This window comes from Mus pahari, chromosome 3 (genome assembly GCF_900095145.1).
Source record: "Mus pahari chromosome 3, PAHARI_EIJ_v1.1, whole genome shotgun sequence".
NCBI classification, from domain to species: domain Eukaryota; kingdom Metazoa; phylum Chordata; class Mammalia; order Rodentia; family Muridae; genus Mus; species Mus pahari.
Genome location: NC_034592.1, coordinates 24,767,528 through 24,789,368, shown reverse-complemented (window position 1 = coordinate 24,789,368; position 21,841 = coordinate 24,767,528). Strand labels below are relative to the sequence as shown.

The 21,841-nt window shown below is 38.6% G+C and overlaps 2 protein-coding genes across 4 annotated transcripts in view; both read right to left on the bottom strand.

Annotated features, from left to right (window-relative positions):
- The window catches only part of Rabgap1 (RAB GTPase activating protein 1), a 114,953-nt gene that overhangs the window by 30,048 nt on the left and 63,064 nt on the right, over positions 1–21,841 (bottom strand). For all 3 annotated transcript variants that reach the window (XM_021193476.1, XM_029536946.1, XM_021193477.2), the window contains exons 13-14: positions 20,335–20,485; positions 3,749–3,862 (exon numbers count right to left, since the gene is read on the bottom strand). In XM_021193476.1, coding sequence (XP_021049135.1) covers positions 3,749–3,862; positions 20,335–20,485 — 265 coding nt within the window. The remainder of the gene's footprint in view (positions 1–3,748; positions 3,863–20,334; positions 20,486–21,841) is intronic.
- Gpr21 (G protein-coupled receptor 21) lies at positions 12,727–15,721 on the bottom strand. Its single transcript, XM_021193493.2, has 2 exons — positions 15,480–15,721; positions 12,727–15,125 (listed from the first exon to the last, which is right to left on the bottom strand). The coding sequence occupies exon 2, from the start codon at positions 14,739–14,741 to the stop codon at positions 13,692–13,694; it is 1,050 nt and encodes a 349-aa protein (XP_021049152.1). The 5' UTR covers positions 14,742–15,125; positions 15,480–15,721; the 3' UTR covers positions 12,727–13,691.

The window sequence follows — 21,841 nt, the reverse complement described above, 5'->3', positions numbered from 1 at the left end:
TTATTTCTGTTGAAACTTCCCTTATCTTCCCAATTCTTAGAACCAAGGTTCCTGTGTCCTAAGAAAGGAATTAAAAATTAGGTGTTTTGGAATTTGTCTTTTGGGCGGTTTATCAGATGATAGGTTTTATTATTAGCATAGAGACACCATAGTTTTACGAACAGATACAATCCTCTCTTCATAAATGCAGGTAGAATTCACTGAAATTTTATTAGGGTTCCTGGCTTATCACTTCTTGTTTGATGAGAGGGCTACAAGATGAGAAGCATGTATAATTTTTTCTAAAGACAAGATATAAAAAGAGGGTTTCACAAAGAATCTGCTTATAATATCAGGAAACACACTATTTTCCACACCTTAAAATAAAAATTAGTGTTAGGGCCAATATTGCTAAGACTATGTTGAAAACCATCATGGCTAATCACTATCACAGTTCTCTGGAAAGAACTTTTGGTAATGTCTTTGCAGGTAACTTATCAATAGCTTATCAGTTACATGTCAGAGGCCTGTGCTTGTCAGTTTTGCTGGATTGTGTACACATTACTTATACACACTGCTAATATCATAGTATTGACTTATTATCCTCACTCAATCTGAATATACTATTCAGGCTGATGGTAGACCAAATGAATGTACATAGGTACTAAACGAACATGGCATACTTCGGGAAACAGTTGAGAGTATAAAGCCCAAGGATCTATAATGAAGAAAGGGAGAACAAGTAATTTCATTAGTTCATTTATTACAGAACATCTGTAATATGCTCAGCAGTGTGTCAAAGACTAATGTCCCTGAGAACTTGTCAGTAAGGGGTTCCAACACATCACAAGGTGTGTAAAGTGAGACATCCATCTGGTGAAGCAGTAGCAAACCATGAATCAGGATACAGTACAAAATGTCACCAAGGCTTTTTTTTTTCCCCACCAAGGGGTTTTTATTTCATTCTACTGTGTTACGACTGTAGTACTCATGATTTTTGTGGAAGCTACACAAATGAGCTAATTCTGGGGTAAACAAGCAAATTTTGAAGTAGCACAAAAGCAGGCTAGACCCCAAAGGCAGTTTTTATAATTGCCAGCAATTATAAAGGGTGAGCGATGAGCAAGCATGCACAGAGGGATATACAACTCTAAAGGCCATCAGCCATCATCTCAAACAACTTGGGAGTGTGAAATGGTGTGGAAAAGGACCCTAATCAATCAAGGGCTGCAGAAACTGAGATCATGGATCCTGATACTGCCAGCTGGGTGGCATTTAGGGAAAGCTAGTACAGGAGGGCTGAGAGAGACAATAGTCCACATTGAAGTAGTAAAGGGCAGATGAAGCAATATGGAGAAAGACAGACATGAAGGGAATGTACAGAAATTCATCCCAGTAATCAACTCCTCTGTGTTTGAAAGCTTTCATGATAAACAAGTTTTTCAATAAACTGGAAAGACCAAATTTGTTCTATGATTCTGAGACTAACTAGCACCTAGGAATTTAGACCTCAAGCTAAGGCAGATTTGGGCACATCTATCAGGTACTGCGAGCTGCTGGCCCATGTAGAGCTGGGGAACTGCCATCTGAGCTCCTGGGGAAAAGTCTCCGTGGTAAGGCAGGCAGAATCAAAGAGAGCAACGTGACTGGTGAGACTGAGAGGTAGAAGGAAATCAAGGGATCGGAAGTACACAGAAGTATGAGGCAGACACTGAACACAATGTCTTTCTGAGAACTCTGCAACATGGTGAGGAATGGTTGGAGGCAATGTGTGCAAGATTTAACCAAGAAGTGGCTAAAGGACCTAAGAAAATTACACAAGAGTAACAGCTTTGAGTGTCTTGGAGAAATTAAAACTATAAACTCAAGAATGACTTCTCTAAAGTTTAACTGTCCTTAATAGATCAAATCATCTAATGTGACTCCAGGAAGCCTATCTTAAAAACTGATAATTTTCTCTTTTCAATTCTAAGTGGAGGTTTTTAAAGAACACATTTTTAGCTTTGCCTGGACAAACTACAAAAATCTATCTTATTCTGAGAAGGAAAATATCAAAGACTGGTTCTGAAGTTAGGACAAGGCTGAAAAGTCCAGTCCCAACCTCTTTTAGCACTGTAGCTCTGATGTATTATGCTACTTATACTGTAAGATGAGAAAAATATTATTTAAAATAGATTACAACTATATAGGCTTTCACTTTTACAGTGTTCAGATATAGATCTTTTTGACAGAAATGAGTATTTACCATCACTTACTTATTAAGCTGCAGTGCTACAAACCCACCTGAATAGGCATTCACTGGCACTGTTGTTGGGTCATATCTATGGAGCCAACTCTAGCATTTACAATGTGCATAAATATTCTATGGCTTCTAGGTACTTTACAAACCACATCTGAAAAATCTAAATATGTACTATCAAAAACTGGGAAAACACAGAGAACTATTTAAAGAAAGTTCATGGCCTTTGTCTTTTTTTTTTTTAATTTAGATTTATTTATTTATTATATGTAATACACTGAAGCTGTCCTCAGACACTCCAGAAGAGGGAGTCAGATCTTGTTAAAGATGGTTGTGAGCCACCATGTGGTTGCTGGGATTTGAACTCCAGACCTTTGGAAGAGCAGTCGGGTGCTCTTACCCACTGAGCCATCTCACCAGCCCGGCCTTTGTCTTGTTAGGCTTCACATTTAGCTATGCTGGCTTCAGTTAATCTGTGTCTTTTTCTTGTTATCAAACTTGTTCTCTGACAATCTTGTGCATGTATATAATCCATCCTAATTATTTCCACTCTACTCCTCTTATATCCCTCTATACCTGTCAACAGCATTGTGACAAATTCCTTTCCCACATTTATATATTTTTGGTTTTGTGACCCACTTACTTGAACTAGGATTCTGTATGACTTTGGGTTTGAAACTCTTCATTAGAGTCTGGTGGGCTCAACAGTGGGTATACAACTAAAGAGGACTCTCCCATGATCTGTCAGTAACTAACAGTTTAGTAGAGAAGAATAAGGTTCCATAGGATAAGGGTCCTATCCATGATTAGCTGTTGATAGAGACAGTCCTGTGTAGACCCAGTGGTTTTGAGTTCGTAATGCAATGGCTTTTCTTGCCCAGTAGATATTATTGTACAGGCCTTCACTCAATTTTTGTCTCTTATGTCCTGTTTTCTATTTATTTCCTTATTACATTTAAAAATGCTACTGGCTGAGAGAGATTTTCAACCCAACAACATGACCTACATGAATACAAGTACTTGCAGAGTCCAGGGGCACTGGGTTCTGTGGCTCTAGAGATCATGAAATTGTAAGGCGCTAGTTGTGCATGCTTGGAACTGAACTCAGGTCCTCTGAAGAGCAGTGCATGCTGTTATACTGAGTCATTTTCCCAGCCTCATTACTTCCTGATTTTTGGTGAGTCTAAAATTGTGTTATCTTTGGCTTTCAGATCCTGTCTTTCTTTTCCAATTCTGAACATCAAATATAAATTATACTTTTTAGGCAGCATGATGAAACGCATCTGTACTCCCTTGATTTGGGAACTGGAGATAAGAGGAACACAAATTTAAGACCAGCCTCTGGTACATAATGAGATTGAAGACAGTCTAGACAACATGAAACCCTGTTTCAAAAAAAAAAAAAGCATTCCAAACAAAAACCCTCAAACAAGCCCCCAAATTACATTTTGTAGTTTGTCTTGCATATAATTTCAAAGATTCAGAACAGCCATCCAAAACCAATACTTTTAATATTTTAATATGAAGTACCTTGCATATTTTATATAAGGAATCTTGTCCATCTCCTCCCGTGTCCTTGAAGTAGTCATGAGCTGGAAATGTGCGGTTAATATCTCTGGTGATAGCACTGTCTTGAGGAGACTCCTGTAGAAATAGAGGAAGAGGGGAACGGGAGCATTAGTAAGATAAATATCTATTTGGATCCATAGAAAAGGGTTCCATTATTTATGTATGTAAAGTGCTATAACACATATTCATGCCTGTACTTTTTACTACCTTTTCAGGGGGCTAATCACTTAAGTAAGAGTAATAAGGGTAGACAAGATGGAAAAAAGGTGCCATTTCATTGTGCATACCTGATGTGATATTTCCTGTGCATTGCAAATAAGTGAGGCTACTGTATAAAGGAAAATTACCTGCTAAAAATCAGTTTTCCACAGAAAAACATTTAAGTTTACCACAAAGGGGAAGGCTCTATGATTATGACAGAAAAACCAAGCTAAAGTGATGCTTACTCTACAGACACAAAGCTCACATGCCTATTATCTAATGGAAAAGCTAAGCCCCTTAACTAGAGTTTCTAAGGGACAAATGGCACAAGAATGCAGAAGACAACCAAAAAATGGTCCAGAGTTCAAATGCCCTATAAGAAACTTCCCATTTCTTCCTCCAGAAGAGAAAAATGGTCTCTGAATCAACAAAAGTAAACAGGTATCAATAATTTTGCAGTTGTCCATGAGGCATACCAGCACTCTGATGGGTCTAACCTGCCTAAGAGTTTTCATCCAACTACTGCCCCTTCCCATTGATCATGGGAACAGACAATGAGAACTCACATAGTAAATTTCTGAAGCCTGCAAAAAATGATAACAAACTAGAGTCCCTTGGGAAGCACTGGCTTAAAATACTTGGTCTTGCAAAATATGCTGAAGAATTTGGAACTAATCCATTTGATTTGCCATAGGCCAACCCATATGAACCCACCCACCAAAATTCTAATGATGAATTTAGTAAGTTCTTGTCAGAATAATAACATTACAAATCTCACAGAGTTCTGAAACAAACCCATGTCCTTGACAATGTACCAGAAGATTTGTGTGATGATTTTAAATTCACCTAACTACTGCTGCTGTCAACTGAAGTTTATGTGTGTTCAGCCCAGAAACAATGTCAGACCCTGCTGTAACTTGTATGCCCTTTTGAATACTTGGTCTTTCATGAGTGTTAAAAATACTTGCTGCAGTTTACAAAAATCAATTATTAACAATCTGTAAATAAGCCAGGTGTGGTGGCGCACGCCTTTAATCCCAGCACTTGGGAGGCAGAGGCAGGCAGATTTCTGAATTCGAGGCCAGCCGGGTGTACAAAGTGAGTTCCAGGACAGCCAGGGCTATACAGAGAAACCCTGTCTCGAACCCCCTCGCCTCCCCCAAAAAGAAAGAAACTGTAAATAAGTATATCTTGTCTCTTGTATTTTAAGCATCAAAATAAGGCATTTAAATAGCTCAGAAACTACACATATTAGGCTGGTTAAAATTAAAATACCAAGTGTTGGTAAAGTAATGCAACAACTGGATCTCTTACAAATAATGACTAGGCTGTACCATCATGCAATCACTTTGGCAAATTACACAGCACACTCAGCATCTACAAGTTTACTATTTGCTAATAAAAGGCTAATGAATGACTCTAAGACCAAGGCAAAAACCCCCAGAAAACCATGCAGCATTTTGTATTGCCAAAAAAGACAAAAATAAACAAGTAGGTTTCTTTCTTTTATTACTACCACAAACCATGCCACCAACCCATAACAATAATGCTACCCACAAGACAATGCCTACACTGATAGCGTCTGTCAGAAGGACACTGACAGCCAAGGAAAATGTTTCTAATGCCAAATAATTTAAGCAACAAAGGGATAAAGTAATAATTAACTCAAGTCTTGAGTATGAAAGAAATATCTGTGAGTCTCTACATTTAAAAAAAAAAAAAGGATTAAATAAGTAGGGTAAAGAGATAAATCACCCAGGCAGGCCAATTTCAAGTAACTTGTGTACATACTACATCCTCAAGGAATCCTCCACTACTCAAGCATTGACACACTTCCTTTGGAGGACTGAAGTACAGTATGGAATGAGGGCTGGGTGCAAAGAATGGCTTTTACTGTATCTTCATCTTTCAAATTCGTAAATTCATGAGAAAAATACCAGATAATTTCTTGAAGGACACTGTATGAAATGTCTGACCAGTATCCCTTAAAACCATCACAGTTTGTGTTCCTTTCATGAGTACATGTCACTAAAGCAAAATCTAGATGCTAGGTGGGCTCATTTCTAGTGACTCTTCCTTTAGGTCATGATGCTTGCTTGATAAGTGGCGGTGAGACTGGGAGAAAGGCTCCTTTAAAACAGTTTGTGGATTAAAATTTAAGGAAGTTATAGTAAGTGGTATTTCCTTGTTCCCACATCAAAATTGTTTTAGTTCAAACCACAGTGGTACTGCACTCTGTAATCTCTCCGATGTCTGTTTTTATACCTTACTGTGAGAACAGGGCAACTGGGTAACTTCTCAAGATTAAGGAGGCTCTGGGACTGGAGGAAGTGCTTTGAATCCACACTATTTGTAAACCCAATCTGGAAAATGGAAAGCTAAGAATGGCAGGAAGAAAAAGTAGTACCCAAACAAAGAAAATGCAGTGGGAGGCTGCCATGAGAAATAAAAAGGAAGGGGATCCTAATTCCCAAGTAGTTGTTGCCCAAATCTAAAGTTCTCAAGAATAATGCTCTCAATGCCATAAAACTGTATGGATCACTTCATAAAATAGAAAAGCAGCCCACTCAAATACATTATTTATCTAGGAGACAGGATCTCACTATATAGCTCAGGCTGGCCTCAGCTTTCCGGTCCTAAGATTACAGGTATGTGTCAATCATAACTTGCCCATGTCCTATCTTCAAAATGTATTTTCATGAATAAAATATATTATACTGGTTGCATAGCCTTGTTTTTTTTTGTTTGTTTGTTTGTTTTTGTTTTTGGTGTATGTGTGTGTGTTAATACAGGTAAAGCATGTGGCACAGCACACTGTGAAAGTCAGAGGTCAACTTTCTAGTAAGTTCTTCTTTCTACTGTTGAGGCAGCACCATTCATATCTGCTATCACTGTAAACTTTGGCTTAGATGCTTTACCACACTACTGAATGTCCTTATCACAACTGAATTCTAAGAATTATAAGCATTTTCTACACCATGGAGAGTGAACCAGTGTCTATTATCTCTTCAGTGTCAACAAGAATCCTAGAAATAAACATAAATAATGACCTCATTTAATAACGATAAAAAAAACTAAAGAAATAAAGCAAACATCTCCATGGTTAATTTGAGCTTTCAAGAATTAAATACACACATTGCACATCTGTGCAAATCCAAGATTACTGGTTCCTTATGGCTATCACAATTGCTCTTTAAGTCCTTACTTGCTTTTTAACTAGGAACCATGGGATTTCTGTCCTAGAGTGCTGTCCTTCCATACCAATGCAAGAGAAGGGATCTGGGTAGAAATCAAAGTTGTTGGATTTTAGTAGAAAATAAACTTGTTAGTAGAGACTGCTTTTCACATACATTAGGAGAACTGATTCCAGAGGGGGCTGGGTGGGGGGAACCCATGACAATAAAACTGGCACCAGTTTAAAGTTAACAGCACAATTTAAAAGCTAAACCAAAGAAAGGGAAATTGGTCTACACATATTTAAATATATGAAATACTATAAAGGCACTCTGTAGTTAATGTTTTAAAGGTTTCCCTCCCAAAGCTCAATCACCTAAAACACAGAACAGCCTAGAAATACATTTCCATGAACATAGAACATATAGGTAACTGGAAGTACTAAAATCAGGCCACTCTGTGGATTCTGGAGTTGTTCTACTTAGACAACAGTATAATGGACAAGATTTAAACTCTGTAGTATGCAGTTTTGTTTCTGTGTGCGCCTCTGTTGTTTTGATTTAGTTTTCACAACCCTGGGCAGCCAGCCCACTTACCTAAGCTAGATCCTGCAGTATTTCTAACCATCTGATTATAAGTCTAGCCTATTTGCCTGGGTTTATAAGAAGAAACACTAAGTGGAAGAAACAAGGTCTAGTATATTAGTGCTAACCTTTCACACCTGATTTGAGATAGATGTTTTGGCAGAGAAACCGAAAGAAAAAATATGTATTTGGCATGTTCTGCTGTTTGGGACTTATGCCTGGTCTGGAGAGAAGAAAAGGTCTGTAATCAGACAGTATGCAATTCAAGAAATCTATTGTATGCTCCCAACATCATACTTTATTACAATCAAATTAATTTATAGGGAAGAGACAACAGAAACACTGACACTTCAAATACAAATGACAGAATAAGATTTTTTTTTCTTTTAACCTATGAATCAACTTATCCAAACACTGTAGTACTCAATAACAAGTATTTGTGCTGGTTAGATTTATTTTGTTTTAAACTAGTCTTCAAGGTAGAGATCTACTTAAGATTTTCTATTATCGTCTCATTTAGTGAGTTGTTACTTTTCAAGACAAACAATTATAATGCCTCTGCCTCTCCATTCCCATCCCTAACATCCAATAAAACAAACAACTCTCCCCAAACACAGAACACAAAAGACAACCACGTAATGTGACCAGAGTCTTAACTATAAAAACTATGCTTAGCAAGCCTGTTGTAGAAATATCTGCTCAAGAAGCACTTTTAATCTGTATGTATAAAACTGCACCAACTGGATGAATATGTAAGCATTATTCTGACACTATGGATCTATCCATGATAGACAATGTAAGAGAAAAGTGGTTGGCTTCAGAAAAGACAGCTCTGTATTTAATAAAATAATGGACCACTGTCACATTGTTTCAAACCAAATATGGCATTATAATGCCTTTCTAAAAATAAATCTAAGTCCCATGTGACATGTAGCCCTTTAGCTATGTCCATTTCCTTTTAGGGCTCAAGTTTCCCACAGGAAAACTAGCCTATGTTTGGCAAAATAGCCTGAAATCATGTATAGATAAGGCATAAATGCTAACAGTGTGGTCAACCTTTTCCTGCTTGGCTATTGTTGATTCTCCTGCATAGCAACACATCTGAAGAGCCCAAGGACCAGGCAGTCTAAAAACTGTTACTGATAAAAGTGGACAGGCAGAGAATCATTCTGAGAAAAAACGTGGTGGTGGTGGTAAGGGCGGCAAGTTAAGAATTAAATCAGAAGGTACAAAATTATGTGCAATACTGTAAACATGTTTCTGGTAACTCAATACTTCTAAACACATATTTCAATGCACATCAAATAAGTAGTAAGGTTAGCAGCTTAGTATTACTATTTTATGTTGGATGCTTAAATTTTTACAGGATATCGCATGCTAAGAAGAAAATCTTGGGCTTGCATGGTCTATGCAGTGAATTTCAGGTAAGCTAGGGAGTTATTATAAAGTAAGACCCTCATCTCAATCAGTCAACCAACCCTCACCAACAACAAAATAACTAAAAAACCTGCTGCCAAGCCTGATGCCAGTTCAGTTCTTAGGACCCACACAGTAGAAAAGGAGAACTGGGTTATCTGGACTGCTCTCTGACCTCTATACTGCCACTCCCCACAAATGCGCACAAAATTAATAAAAACAGTTATCATAAAGTACATAGTACATAATACAAAACCCAAGTCAATTCTTACATTCCTTAAGTTATATTTTTATATAACTTAATCCATTAAATTACAATGACTAAAATGGTTCTCTTTTAAACATTCAACAAATACGCAACCTTTTTTCATAAAGCTCATTTCTTCTGGAAATAATGTAGAATCTATATCAACAATATGTATCAACACTGCATATAATTTAGTATATTTATATTTGATTTTTCTTCAAGCTGAGACAGGAAAATGATACAAAACTACATTATTCCATGACTTACAGGCTTCAAAAAACAAAAAAACAAAGAAAAAACAAACTTACAGTGCTACTATTTCCCTACCATGAAATGTTTCCCAATAACTTATTTCACAGATCTTTTTAATACAGAAACACATGGTCAATACAATTAAGATATTTCCTAAAAAGTCACTGCACATTTTCCAAATGGATCTTTGAAAAGCCAAGGAAACCTTTCCCATATCATTCTACCATCTGAGCCTGTAGACCTGCCATTTCACTCAAGGAGATAGTTCATTTATAGTATGAAAGTTCAAGTTTCTCCAATCCTAAAAATATTACATAAACTATTTAAGTACAAAGGAAAAAGACTCAAATAGAATTTATCCAGCTATATTGCTCTAAAGAAAAGTTGTCCAAAACAGGACTTTGAGTAGGAAGAAGCAAGTTTGTGAATAATTCTAGTAGCCATTGGGCTACTCAGTGCTCTGTCTGAGGTGGGTATGGGCTCACATGCAACTACTTCCTCACTTCTAAGCGGCACAAATATTTTCACTGAAATCACTATATAAAAAACGTAATTCATTTACAAGTTAAACAATTAGTATGCTCTTACTTCAAACTTTACTATGAAGTAATTTTACATACTATCTCTAAAAGCATGTGTATTCTGATACTAGTGAAATATTAGAGTTAAATGAGCTATCTGAGGTATTTGAGTCTAAAAATATGCACTTTTTTTCTGACTCTGAACTAGTCAGATTGGTATTCAAACAAAATGTCATCAAATGTTGCCTTAAATGTGGTAGAATAAAAAGATTAAACACCAAGTTTCTGAGTCTATCATTAAGAGAATTGCCTCCTCCTGGAGATCATGGAACTATGCCCTTCATTTCTTCTTACCCAGCAAATTATAAATAAAATGGCCATGCAGACAATGAATGGAGCTATAGAATCGCTTCCTTAAGCCTTAACATTTACACAGCACAATGGAGAGGAGACCATCTGAAAAGACATTTGTTAGTACCTAGGGTAGTAGAGGGTCTATCTGGATGTTTTCCTTTACCTTACTTAGTTTCTTCTTTAGTCTAGGCGCCAAAAAGCAATATAAATTCTACTCTGAAAAAAATGTCTTTAATAAAACCAGAAATTAATACTAGTAAAACTAAGCATCTATTTAAAAAAAAAATCCTATTTAAAAAGCTGTGTTTAGATTAACATATCAGCTTGGTTAGATAGTAACAGAACAATTTTCTTTTTCACTGTTACAAAATGGAATCCCAGAACACAAAACAAAAGCGACTTAATTCCTTCTAAGAGTGAAGTTGACTCCCTTATTACAGTTTTAATACATTTTAATAAAGACTGTTTCCAAGATTCCCATGTTTGCTGAACTAAAAATTCTTAAGTACGGGCTGGTGAGATGGCTCAGTGGGTAAGAGCACCCAACTGCTCTTCCAAAGGTCCGGAGTTCAAATCCCAGCAACCACATGGTGGCTCATAACCATCCGTAACAAGGTCTGACTCCCTCTTCTGGAGTGTCTGAAGATAGCTACAGTGTACTTACATATAATAAATAAATAAATCTTAAAAAAAAAAATTCGTAAGTACAATGATAATATGAAAAGATTAAATTTCCTAGCATGTATGAAAAAGAAAGGTGGTGTGGTAGCACATCTGTAATCCCAGGAACCTGGGAGGGGAGAAGAACTAGGGGAGGCCAGCATGGGCTACAAGAACCTACGCCTCAGAAGGAAATGAAGCATATCCAAATCAAATCTACAGAGCTACCTTTCATTTGTGCAATGCATGGAGAAATTCGCTACAGACTGTTTTTCAGAATCCAGGGGAAAACATTTTCTCCTTGAAGCTGAACTCCAACAAAGCTATTTCTAACTCTGCATTTTTAGCATGAGCTCTAAGTTCTGAATCATCAGAGCCAAACTTGCTAATACTACATATAACGAACAAGCAAGATTTGGAGAACTCAGAATCAATCAATTTCAATCTCTCTCTCTCTCTCTCTCTCTCTCTCTCTCTCTCTCTCTCTCTCTCCCTCCCTCCCTCCCTCCCTCCCTCTCAGCAGCTGACCTTGAACTCAAGAGATCCACCTGACAATAGATCTTGGAATCTGAAGTTTAAATGGTTTTATAATCCTCAGTCACTTAAAAAACTTAAAGCAGGGGCTGGAGAGATGGCTCAGTGGTTAAGGGCACTGACTGCTCTTCTGAAGGTCCTGAGTTCAAATCCCAGCAACCGCATGGTGGCTCACAACCATCCATAATGAGATCTGACACCTTCTGGTGCATCTGAACACAGCTACAGTGTACTTAGATATAATAATAAATAAATCTTAAAAAAAAAACCTTAAAGCAGAACATATATGAGGTTAAAGTAAAATCAATGTCTAAAACCTAAAATCAAAATTGGCTGGAAGTTGGGTAGGGTGGATCTTTAATCCCAGCAGAGACAGGTGGATTGGAAAGTCAGAAAACACAGCAAACAGAACAAATAAATTCTGCTATGGATATACAAGTAAAAATTACTTGCCTTGTTTGCAAGGGTGCAATACCAGGATGGTGTGTGTGTAAGAAAAGAAACATGTCTTCTTTTTAAAAAGAACAGTCTTTTAACACCAGGGTGAAAAGCAGGCGTGTCTGCCTGTTTTATAAAGTATCTGTGGACTTTTTGTGGGTTTCCTCCATTGTCCACTTCACTAAATATAATTGTGGTATGCACACTACAACCTCTAGTCAAAGGCAGAGGCCAATTAATTTTCCTGACAATAAAAATGAAAACTAGCACCAAGTAGAGGGGATTCTGACACTAGCTGCCAAAAGCCTTCTCTCCTTTTAGACAAGCAATTCTCTTGCTTTCAAGAGACTTAAAAGGTTAACTCTCTCTACATATAAACACAGAACATTCGAGTTCTAAACAATAAAATTCTATACATTTGTTAATGCTTTGGAAAAACAAAATAAAACCAGACAAGTGAGGCAAAAAATGTATGTCAAAGGATTTTTTCCACAAATCGGATAGCATGAAGGAGACTTGGCCCAACCAGAGCCCACTTCTCCCCTTCCAGGAGGCATCCTTAATAGGGAAAAAATGTTTTCCAAAACGGTGATGCTAGCTGACTATCTAGAAGACAGACAGTTTACGCTGACCCTGGGCTGATTGTGTCAGAGGACTCAGTTCTCATTGAAGACTTTGGATTAGAACAAAAACCACTACAGTCACTTTAAAAAACACATTTTCACATTACAACTGGACAGCTATCCATCTATTATTTATTTAGATTAAATACATTTTGTTATAAAACACCCAACTTAGTGTACACATTCTCAATATTTATAGACAGAGGTCCAGGAAGAGCACTGTAATGTCATTACTGCACACATGCTCACAATGCTCAGAAGCATGAGGTGAAAGCAGCTGGCTCTCACATACTGTGTAGCTTCACTGCACAGTTGCTTCATTTCAAAACTCTAAAAAGTAAAATATTCAGTGCTCACATTACTCATCCTATGGTGATTTCTCTCAAAAGGCAAGAAAACAAAACATTTCACTATCTAAATGAATGCTGAAACTTGCAGTAAGTTATATTCTGGCACAGATAAAGTCCTTGCTAGTTCATCAATATATGTTAATATTTTCTGTTAGAAGATACCAATTGCACATAAATTCCAACTTGCATTTAAGAATCCAGAAAGGGGCAAGAAAATGGTTATTTTTAACATGCTGATGCTTTTCACACCCAGATTCAGCCATGCCAGTGGGGAGAGTGTCAACTATGGCTTTACTCCTTTTGAATCTGAGAACTGTAGTCACTTCCATGACATTTCAAAAACTGGATCAAGAGTGATTCTTTTCATGATCCTGATTCTTCTAATTTTAAATCTCATTTAGGAAGCAACTTGTGCAAACTATGAAGGTTATCTGGATAGTCTGTAGCTGCTCCTACATCTCTAGTGAACTGGAAGCAGAGATGAAGAAAAAAACTGAACCAAAGCCATCCTTTCTCCTTGAAAATAGAGCGACTGAATATATGAGCCCCCTCAGATATGGGATCCGTTAGGGGGTCCTTTGTGTCTAATTGTGTAAGGGTCCTTGGCTGTGGTGTGATTTGCACAAGAAGTACACACAGACCCTGAAAGGCCCTTTAGTCCTCCTTGGAAAACACTGTTGGAGAGACTGTAAATGATACAGTTGCAGAAACTGTTACTAATAGCAAGCCAGGTAGTCAGGAAGGATGCGAGGCGGCTGCTGCAGCCAGTAGAACTCTCCAGCAAGAAGTAGATGATGTATGGCAACCAGAGGACATAAAACACACTGGTGATTCTGAATAGGACCATGGCATAGCGCTTATCTGGACAGGTCTGGGCTTCCCCAGTCTCCCCATTCTGGCTGCTGAATCGGGCTTGCCTTTCGCTGATTTCTTTTGTGTGCTGCTGGCAGATTCGGAAGATGTTGAAATACGTGAAGCAGACAATGAGGGCAGCTGGGGCGTACAGCATCATCACGATGAACAATGTGAAGTAGGAGTTGGTGTGCCAGGACTCTGCACACCACCGAAATACATCTCCATGATATCCAGGTTTACCCCACTGGAAGAAGGAAGGCAGGAAGACCAGGGTGGAATACAGCCAAATCAGAAAAATACAGAGGCGTAGTCTCCAGGGAGTAACCAGGGTATTATAGGTTAAAGGCTTAGTGATGGCAATATATCTATCAATGCTGATACAGGCCAGAGAAGCCATAGAGATGCTCTTCAGAACTGACACTACAAAACCAAATACTTGGCAAGTCATGGACTCCTCCATTGGAAGAGGGTAGTAGAGGAGTGATAAGGAAGGGACCAGGCAGCTTACCCCAACCAAGAGGTCAGCATATGCCATTGTCTGGATAAAATAACTTGTAGAATGATGGTTCAACAGAGGTGCACAGTGAAACACAAAAATCACAATGATGTTGCCAGAAATAATCAATACAGTTAGAAAGACAATAATTAGCACTTCCAAAAGACAGAACCTGACAGTTTCCAAATAGCCCAGTGCCAGAAGACAGAAAGGATGGCTGCTCTGATTACCATCCCAGGTGGAGTTCATCTCGTGCTCAGGAACTGGCTCACTTCCTGTTGCCACCTGGCTGCTGTCTTCAGTTCTCAGGAGCAGCTACTGTCACTGCAGTCAGCTTTGCATGCCTGTGACAAAGCCAGGGAGCCCTAGTCACCAGGTTCCTGGGGTTGCTGCTGTGGTTGGTATACTGCCTGCTGTACAATTTCCCTTTAAATTCTTCCTGGAATAGGGAGAGCCAACAGCAGTTGTCTGGCCAGTCCCAGACGCAGCCATACTGCCAGGTTCACCATACACATAGCAAGAGAGTAAGGCAAATTGGGGACAGTGTCTTCAGGCCAAGTGAGGGTGGGGGAGGGGCAGAGGGAGGAAGATTAGTAGCTTCAGCAGGAGTTGTAATGAGTCTCCTCTGAACGGCTGATAGAAGAAAAGGAGAGAGCATTTTACATTTTGCATTCCACATCCTAGACAAAGAACCTAGTAAGCTCTGACTGCCAGCACCCCTCCCACTTCACCCTAAGCAGCCCCCTCCATAAACGGAGAGGAACAGCAACACCATGCTTCCAAGATCAACATAAAGAAAGAAATTACAAACCCTCATTTTCTTTTATTTTACGTGTTGTAAGAGAATCTCCTTATGGTAATCCTGAAAACATTGTCACTGATAAAAATTAACCAAGATTAATTTTCTACATTAAATCCAATGTACTATTATATCTCTGCAAACACCTTAATACAATTTATTTGCTTAGCTCAACTTCAGAGTGTTACCTGTGATTCTGCACGCTGAAATCCAAACAAAAGCCACAATACATCCTTAACCGAAAGCCTTGCAATGCAGGAATGTTCATAAAGCCAGCCTACTGCAGAACTAAGGCACAGAGGGAGGGGCTAAAGGAGTAGGAGGAGAAGCAGAGAGAAGGGGCTGGGGAAAAGGAAGAAAGGGGGCAGGGAAGGGACACACGTGTGCTAGAGCACACACACTTTAGCATGCCGGACAACTCATCAGCATTCACTCCCACAGAGGAGCTTCCCGACTTCCGGACGGCACAGTGGGCACTGACCCGGTGTGCCCACAGTGAAGTATCTGAAAGCTGTTTCCTCGTTGGTCTGCAATCTTCCTTATAGGTAAATGAGCAGAATTCAGATTGCCAGTAAGAAGCACGGGCAGAGGTGGGGATGGAGAGAGGGAGGAGTCAGGATTTGGGCTGAAGTACAGTACCAGAGGAGAGAGGGGAAAGTCCTATTTTTGTGTACTATGTCCCCAAGAACAAAGGACAGTGTTACAGGAAGGAAGCATGTTAACAGTACATGGCACCCAAGGAAGTCTAATTCAGCTGCACCAGACATTACAGCTGAAAGACAATATTCAGCCTCAATTTTCCTTTATCATTTATTAGATATTGGCTAATATTTGGAAATGGTGCTATTTGGTCTCTCCTAGTTTAAGTTAGGAGTGGAGTGACAGTACACAGGTATTCAGGTACAAGTCTTTGCATCTTACAGTTCAATCTTGTTTCTATTTTTTTTGGATAATGTCATAAATGGTGCTTTTCAATAACTGGGTGCTGCGGGAATGGTATAATTTTGCCTGAATAAAGCCTCACATCATCAGTAGAGTAAAAGAAAACAAATGCTGGCAACTGTAGTAATCCTAGAAGATCTGTACACGTGAACAAAGAACCATGTGATCCAACTTGTATTTTTATTTATTTTATACATGCTTTCTTACTGTGGGCAAAGGATGCTTACAATCACAGTTCAGTGAAGTGTGAACACTTTAATTCAGGAAAGAGACATGTTCAAGGAGAATAATAACAGTATGTGACAGGCCTCAGCAGAGAACAGCAGCACAGAAGGGATAGCCTCCTGCCTCAGAGCTTTTTGTATCTAAATCGCTGTCACTCACAGATAACTTGAGGTACTCCTGGTTCCTACTCTCCCAGTCCCTAGCACATGTATGTTGAGGGTTCTACCTTTGAGAACCTCTTATACAATATATCTATCAGTCTCCTGATCTGCAATTTTATATTTCAATATCTCAGCACCGCTGTAGTCTTAAAACACTGGATGAAAAAGTCCTACAGTTTGAGACAGCCAACATTCACATAACATCGCAACACATACTGTTATAACTATTTTATGGTTATCTATTACTTTTAACCTCGCCCTATGCCTACTTCGTAAGTTATACTTTATTTAAGGAATAGCTAAAATAATGACAGGTCTTGCACCATCTAATGCTTTAATTACCTACTGAAGGTCTTAAAAAGTGTTCCCAGCACCCCAATTCAAGCCAGAGTTTCACTGAAGCCAAAATAATATTCTAAAACTAAAATAATAGATAAGTAACAGTAACTAGGCAGTAGCTTACACTTATTATGACTATGAATTATTCTTATTAATACTAATAGTCATAAGCAAGGTTCGATTATCACATTTTATGCCTAGGGATATTAAATTGTCCAACAAAGACAGGTAGAAAACAGGGAAGCTAGGACTTGAAGCAAGACAAACTGTCTTTTGTCAGACATATGAAATCATGTTACATGCTTGTTTAAAATTTTCATTTATTTATTTTATGTTATTTTTTGAGGCAGAGTCACACTATATAGAGCAGGCTGTTCTCAAACTCAAAGAAACTGGCTTGCCTCTGCACTAACACGCTCTATTGTGTTAAACTGTTTTTTAAACCTAACTGTATGGCTTTAGTTGGAACTAGAACCAAAATTGGACAGTAGAACTCTTGACTTGCATGTATAAAAGCCAGCATTAGAAAAACAAACTATAAAATAAACATGAAATAAAATGATTCAACTTTCTTTTCCTGCTACACAAAACCATTAATATGTCACTTTCTAAGGTTTGGCCTCTACTGGCTTCCAGCCTCAGTCCAGTCTCACTCTGGTCACCCAGCATTCCTCACATTGAACAGAGCTCCTTCCAGCACCTGCAGCACCACACTCTACCCAGACTACCACCTCCAGGGTGACTTCAGAAGACAAGACTTTTTAGAAAGCTTAGATGAGAAACCTTCAATGCCATCTGAATTCAGTGGTTATGTACTTTTTTTCTAACACTCTCATGAAATTTTATTTGTTTATAGTTGACTGAAACAGAGACAATCCTTTTTTTTTCTTTAAAAAAAAAAAAAACCTGCCAAATACAATAAAAATTGTTTTTAGGTTTCAAGAGCTTTTAAATGAAGCTGCAATAACTAGGTATGCATTCCTATTCTTGAAGTTCAGACCTAGAAGCAAGTGCTAAAAGTCTTGCAATAGCCTAAGGTTTCAGAGCACTTCAATTTTCCTTTCGTGGTGATTTAACTGGTAAGTCAACATAATCCAAACCAAATCAAACCAAGACAAACAAAACCATCACCATCACCATCACCACCACCACCACCACCAGGAAACAGAAATCAACAAATCAAAAACAGTTCTGATCCCAAGCTTTTAGACCAGGCTACTCAACCTGTATCTGGCTAAATGATATAAAACTTCTGTGGATTAAACAAAAGGAAACAAAACAAAAAAAACAATCCCAATATTAAGAACTTCAAAATGGTCAAGACAATATATTCACATTCTTGGCATGCAGGAAACCCTGGAACCTCTTAGCCAGATTTGACAGATGGAATGGAAATGTTTTCACAAAGATATGTGGAGGAGGTCACATAGCCAGACAGCTAGGTTTAATTTCCTGTTGCCTTACGAGGTCATGCCTAGCAGCACCTGAAATTCCTACTAATGTTAATGAGGCCTCCCCAGCACCATGGCCCCCGACAATGATGTCCACTAAACCTGATGGTCCCTACTCACCCCTCAAAAGTTTAAATACCCTTTGTTCCCCACACTAAAATGAACTGTCTCACTCAAGCTGCCAGGGAGTCAGTTCTCGCAGTGCTTGCCTGAGGTTTCTTTTGTTCCTGGCTGTTCTGGCATCCTCTCCCAGGATCTATGGTTGTGATCATGGGCTGATCATGCGATATGTCAGGGAGGAGGAGCCTGAATGACATCTTAGTATCCAGGGAAAATTGGTTCCAGGACCTCTATTGAATATAAAATTCATGGATGCTAAATCCCTTATATAAAATGGTACAGCAGGAAAACGGGGAATATGGGCGGGCGTGGTAGCGCACGCCTTTAATCTCAGCACTTGGGAGGCAGAGGCAGGCGGATTTCTGAGTTCAAGGCCAGCCTGGTCTACAAAGTGAGTTCCAGGACAGCCAGTGCTGTCTCGAAACCCTGTCTCGAAAANTCAAGGCCAGCCTGGTCTACAAAGTGAGTTCCAGGACAGCCAGTGCTGTCTCGAAACCCTGTCTCGAAAATAAAAAACCAAAAAAAAAAAAAAAAAAAGAAAAGAAAAGAAAATGGGGAATATGGTAGAATGCTTGCCTACTTTGACCAAGATCCTGAGTTCAATCTCTAGCACTGAGGGAAGAAGAAGCATTTAAATATGGTACTCCTGTATACATCAATCCTTTGTAAATTACTTACAATATATAATACAAAGTAAATGTTAAGCAAATATTTGTTAGATTTTATTATTTGGGAAATAATGATAAGAAAGAAAAGTTGATAGATCTCTATCACTGATGGTTAAATCTGTGCATATAGAATCTAAAACTATAGAAACCACAGACATTTGATATCCCAATGACTGGTCCAAGGTGAAGAACCTCACTACGTTTATAAATGGAAGCGTGAGAACTCTGGGTCAGAGCTCAGGCTTCCTAACTCCATGTGCTTCCTGTTCAACAGACAACCTTTCACTGCTGAGTGCCCAGAGACACTATGATTTCAGTCCTTGCCTATCAAGTTCCAGAGAGAGAATTTTATTTAAAAAGGAATCAATCTGCTCAGTGATGACACTGTCATTGGTGCATTCTATTTCTAGACTTGGGATGTGGATGGGCCTTCATGGCATCTACTGCACAAGCAATTTAGAGATAAAATACTAGTGACATACAAGTGCTACTAGTTTAGTGTCTGGATATAAGTTTGTAATGTAGCAAAGCCTTACACATGGCTTTATTCAGCACAGAAAAAGAGACACACAGTAAAAAGCTATAAATCTATAGCTGAGGGTGGAAGCTCATGCCAACACTTTAGAGCCGTAGGTAGAAGAACTGTCACATGTCCAAGGCTAATCTTGTCTGCACTGTGAGCTTTAAACAGGCAGCTCCTTTTAAAAAGCCAAAAAAACAAAGAGCCAGGCTTAGTGGTGCACATCTTTAATCCCAGTGCTTAGGAGACATAAACAGGTGAATCTCTGAGAGTTCCTGTCTACAGAATGAGTTCCAGGACAGTCAGGGCTAGCTACACAGAGAAACCCTGTCTCAACCCCCCCCCCCAAAAAAAGGGAAAATTAGTAAAAACAAGTAAACAAAAACCCACCCCAAAAAAATGAAACATTGTAAACACTGCGTTACATATACAGCCTGGCTCAAAACTTATTCCAGGTAGGAAGGACATTTCCCACCACTGAGATAAACTCAACTGAGGAAGTAAACTTTGTGCATTCATCTTTGTGCCAAGAGAAAAAGACATTTTTTGGCTATACTTATTTAAGAGAAAGTATAAAACATTTGACCATTCACTCTAAACTTTATAACCTCTCTGACCTTTGTGATGAGAATTCGGTACTTTTCTACTAAGTGATCATTGTTGTGGCAGCCTGCTAGCAGCTGCCAGACTTCTCCACGAAGAGCTTCAGGAACACCACTTCTCACTAAGGATGACAACTGCTTCGGTCTCACACTCAAGTTGAGATGCCTAAAAATAAAGCCATAATTCATTACTTTGGCAAGGGAAGAGGCTCTGAAAGATTCTTTACTGAAAATAAAATGGTGTACAAAGAAATAAAAAGGTAACAGAGTAATAATAAAAAAATGAAGCATTAACATGGCACCTGTAAACCAGTGTCTAAGTATCATTAAATCATTATCTAAAAAAGATCTGGAAGCTAGGAAGTGGTGGTGCATGCTTTTAATCCCCGCACTTGGGAGGCAGAGGCAGATAAATAAGGCCAGCCTGGTCTACAGAGTGAGTTCCAAGACAGCTAGGGCTACACAGAGAAACCTTGTTGTGAAAAAAACTAACCAATCAACCAAACAACCAAAAAGTAGCTGGAAATTACAGGGTCGTTTTTTGGTTACAGCTTATGTACAAGTTAGAGCAAAAGTACAATTAGATGCTAGAGAAATGCTTTGCTGCTTCCACAGAGACTATCACCTGGTTCACAAATGTGTAACTTCAGTTTTCCTTTCTGCCCACATCTAACCTTGCACACAAATGGCACATGAAAAAAATAAATAAAAATAAGTCTTTGAAAATTTTCAATTAATGGGCATAAAGAAACAATAACAGCAACTATGAATTGCATATTTATATATTCTCAGTTACAATATTTCAGGTATGTTTTCAGCAGATTTTATGTCTCTTAAAATAACAGCTTGAATATATGTGGTGGCTAAGAACATTTACAAAAGCCTTGGGTTTCAGATTTCAAGTGTAAAATGGACAAAATAAAGTCTATCTTCAAACACTGGCTTAATCTCAGTGCTTTGTGTCTTAAATTGACCCTATAATAAAGTCAGATGTTATATCCATAATACAGAAAGGTCAAGGAGACTGGTCAGTTCACTGAAGGCATGGATGATCCTGAGACATATCACAGCTCCTCTGTGACTGGAAAACCAAGATTAGTAAGTCACTAAAGCAGGAACCTGACACAGAAATGCTCCTGTGACGATCAGATTGAAGCACAAGTCACTGATGCAAAGAACCACCAGAACATTATAAATATGTCTGAAACTTTTCACATCACCCAAATTCTATGAGAATAATATACAGTGTATTTAAAAACTGCTCATTACTTGTTTTATGATTATGTACCATGATGTGAGAGATAAGGGCAATTCATATAAATTTTTCCTTGGTTGTGTGCATATATGGAGAGTTGCCAGCAAAAAGCAGTATTAGTCTTTTTTTTTGGGGGGGGGGGCTAGAGGGGGGTTCGAGACCGGCATTGTGGAAGTAGCTATTGTTATCTCACTGAATGGCCCTGCTGCCAAATTGCCTTCAGGAATTTTCTGCCAGAAGGTGTGGGCCCATGCTGGCTTCTGAAGA

Coding starts and splice junctions, on each gene's coding strand:
- Gpr21 (XM_021193493.2), bottom strand. CDS start 14,741: ATGAACTCCACCTGGGATGGTAATCAGAGCAGCCATCCTTTCTGTCTT.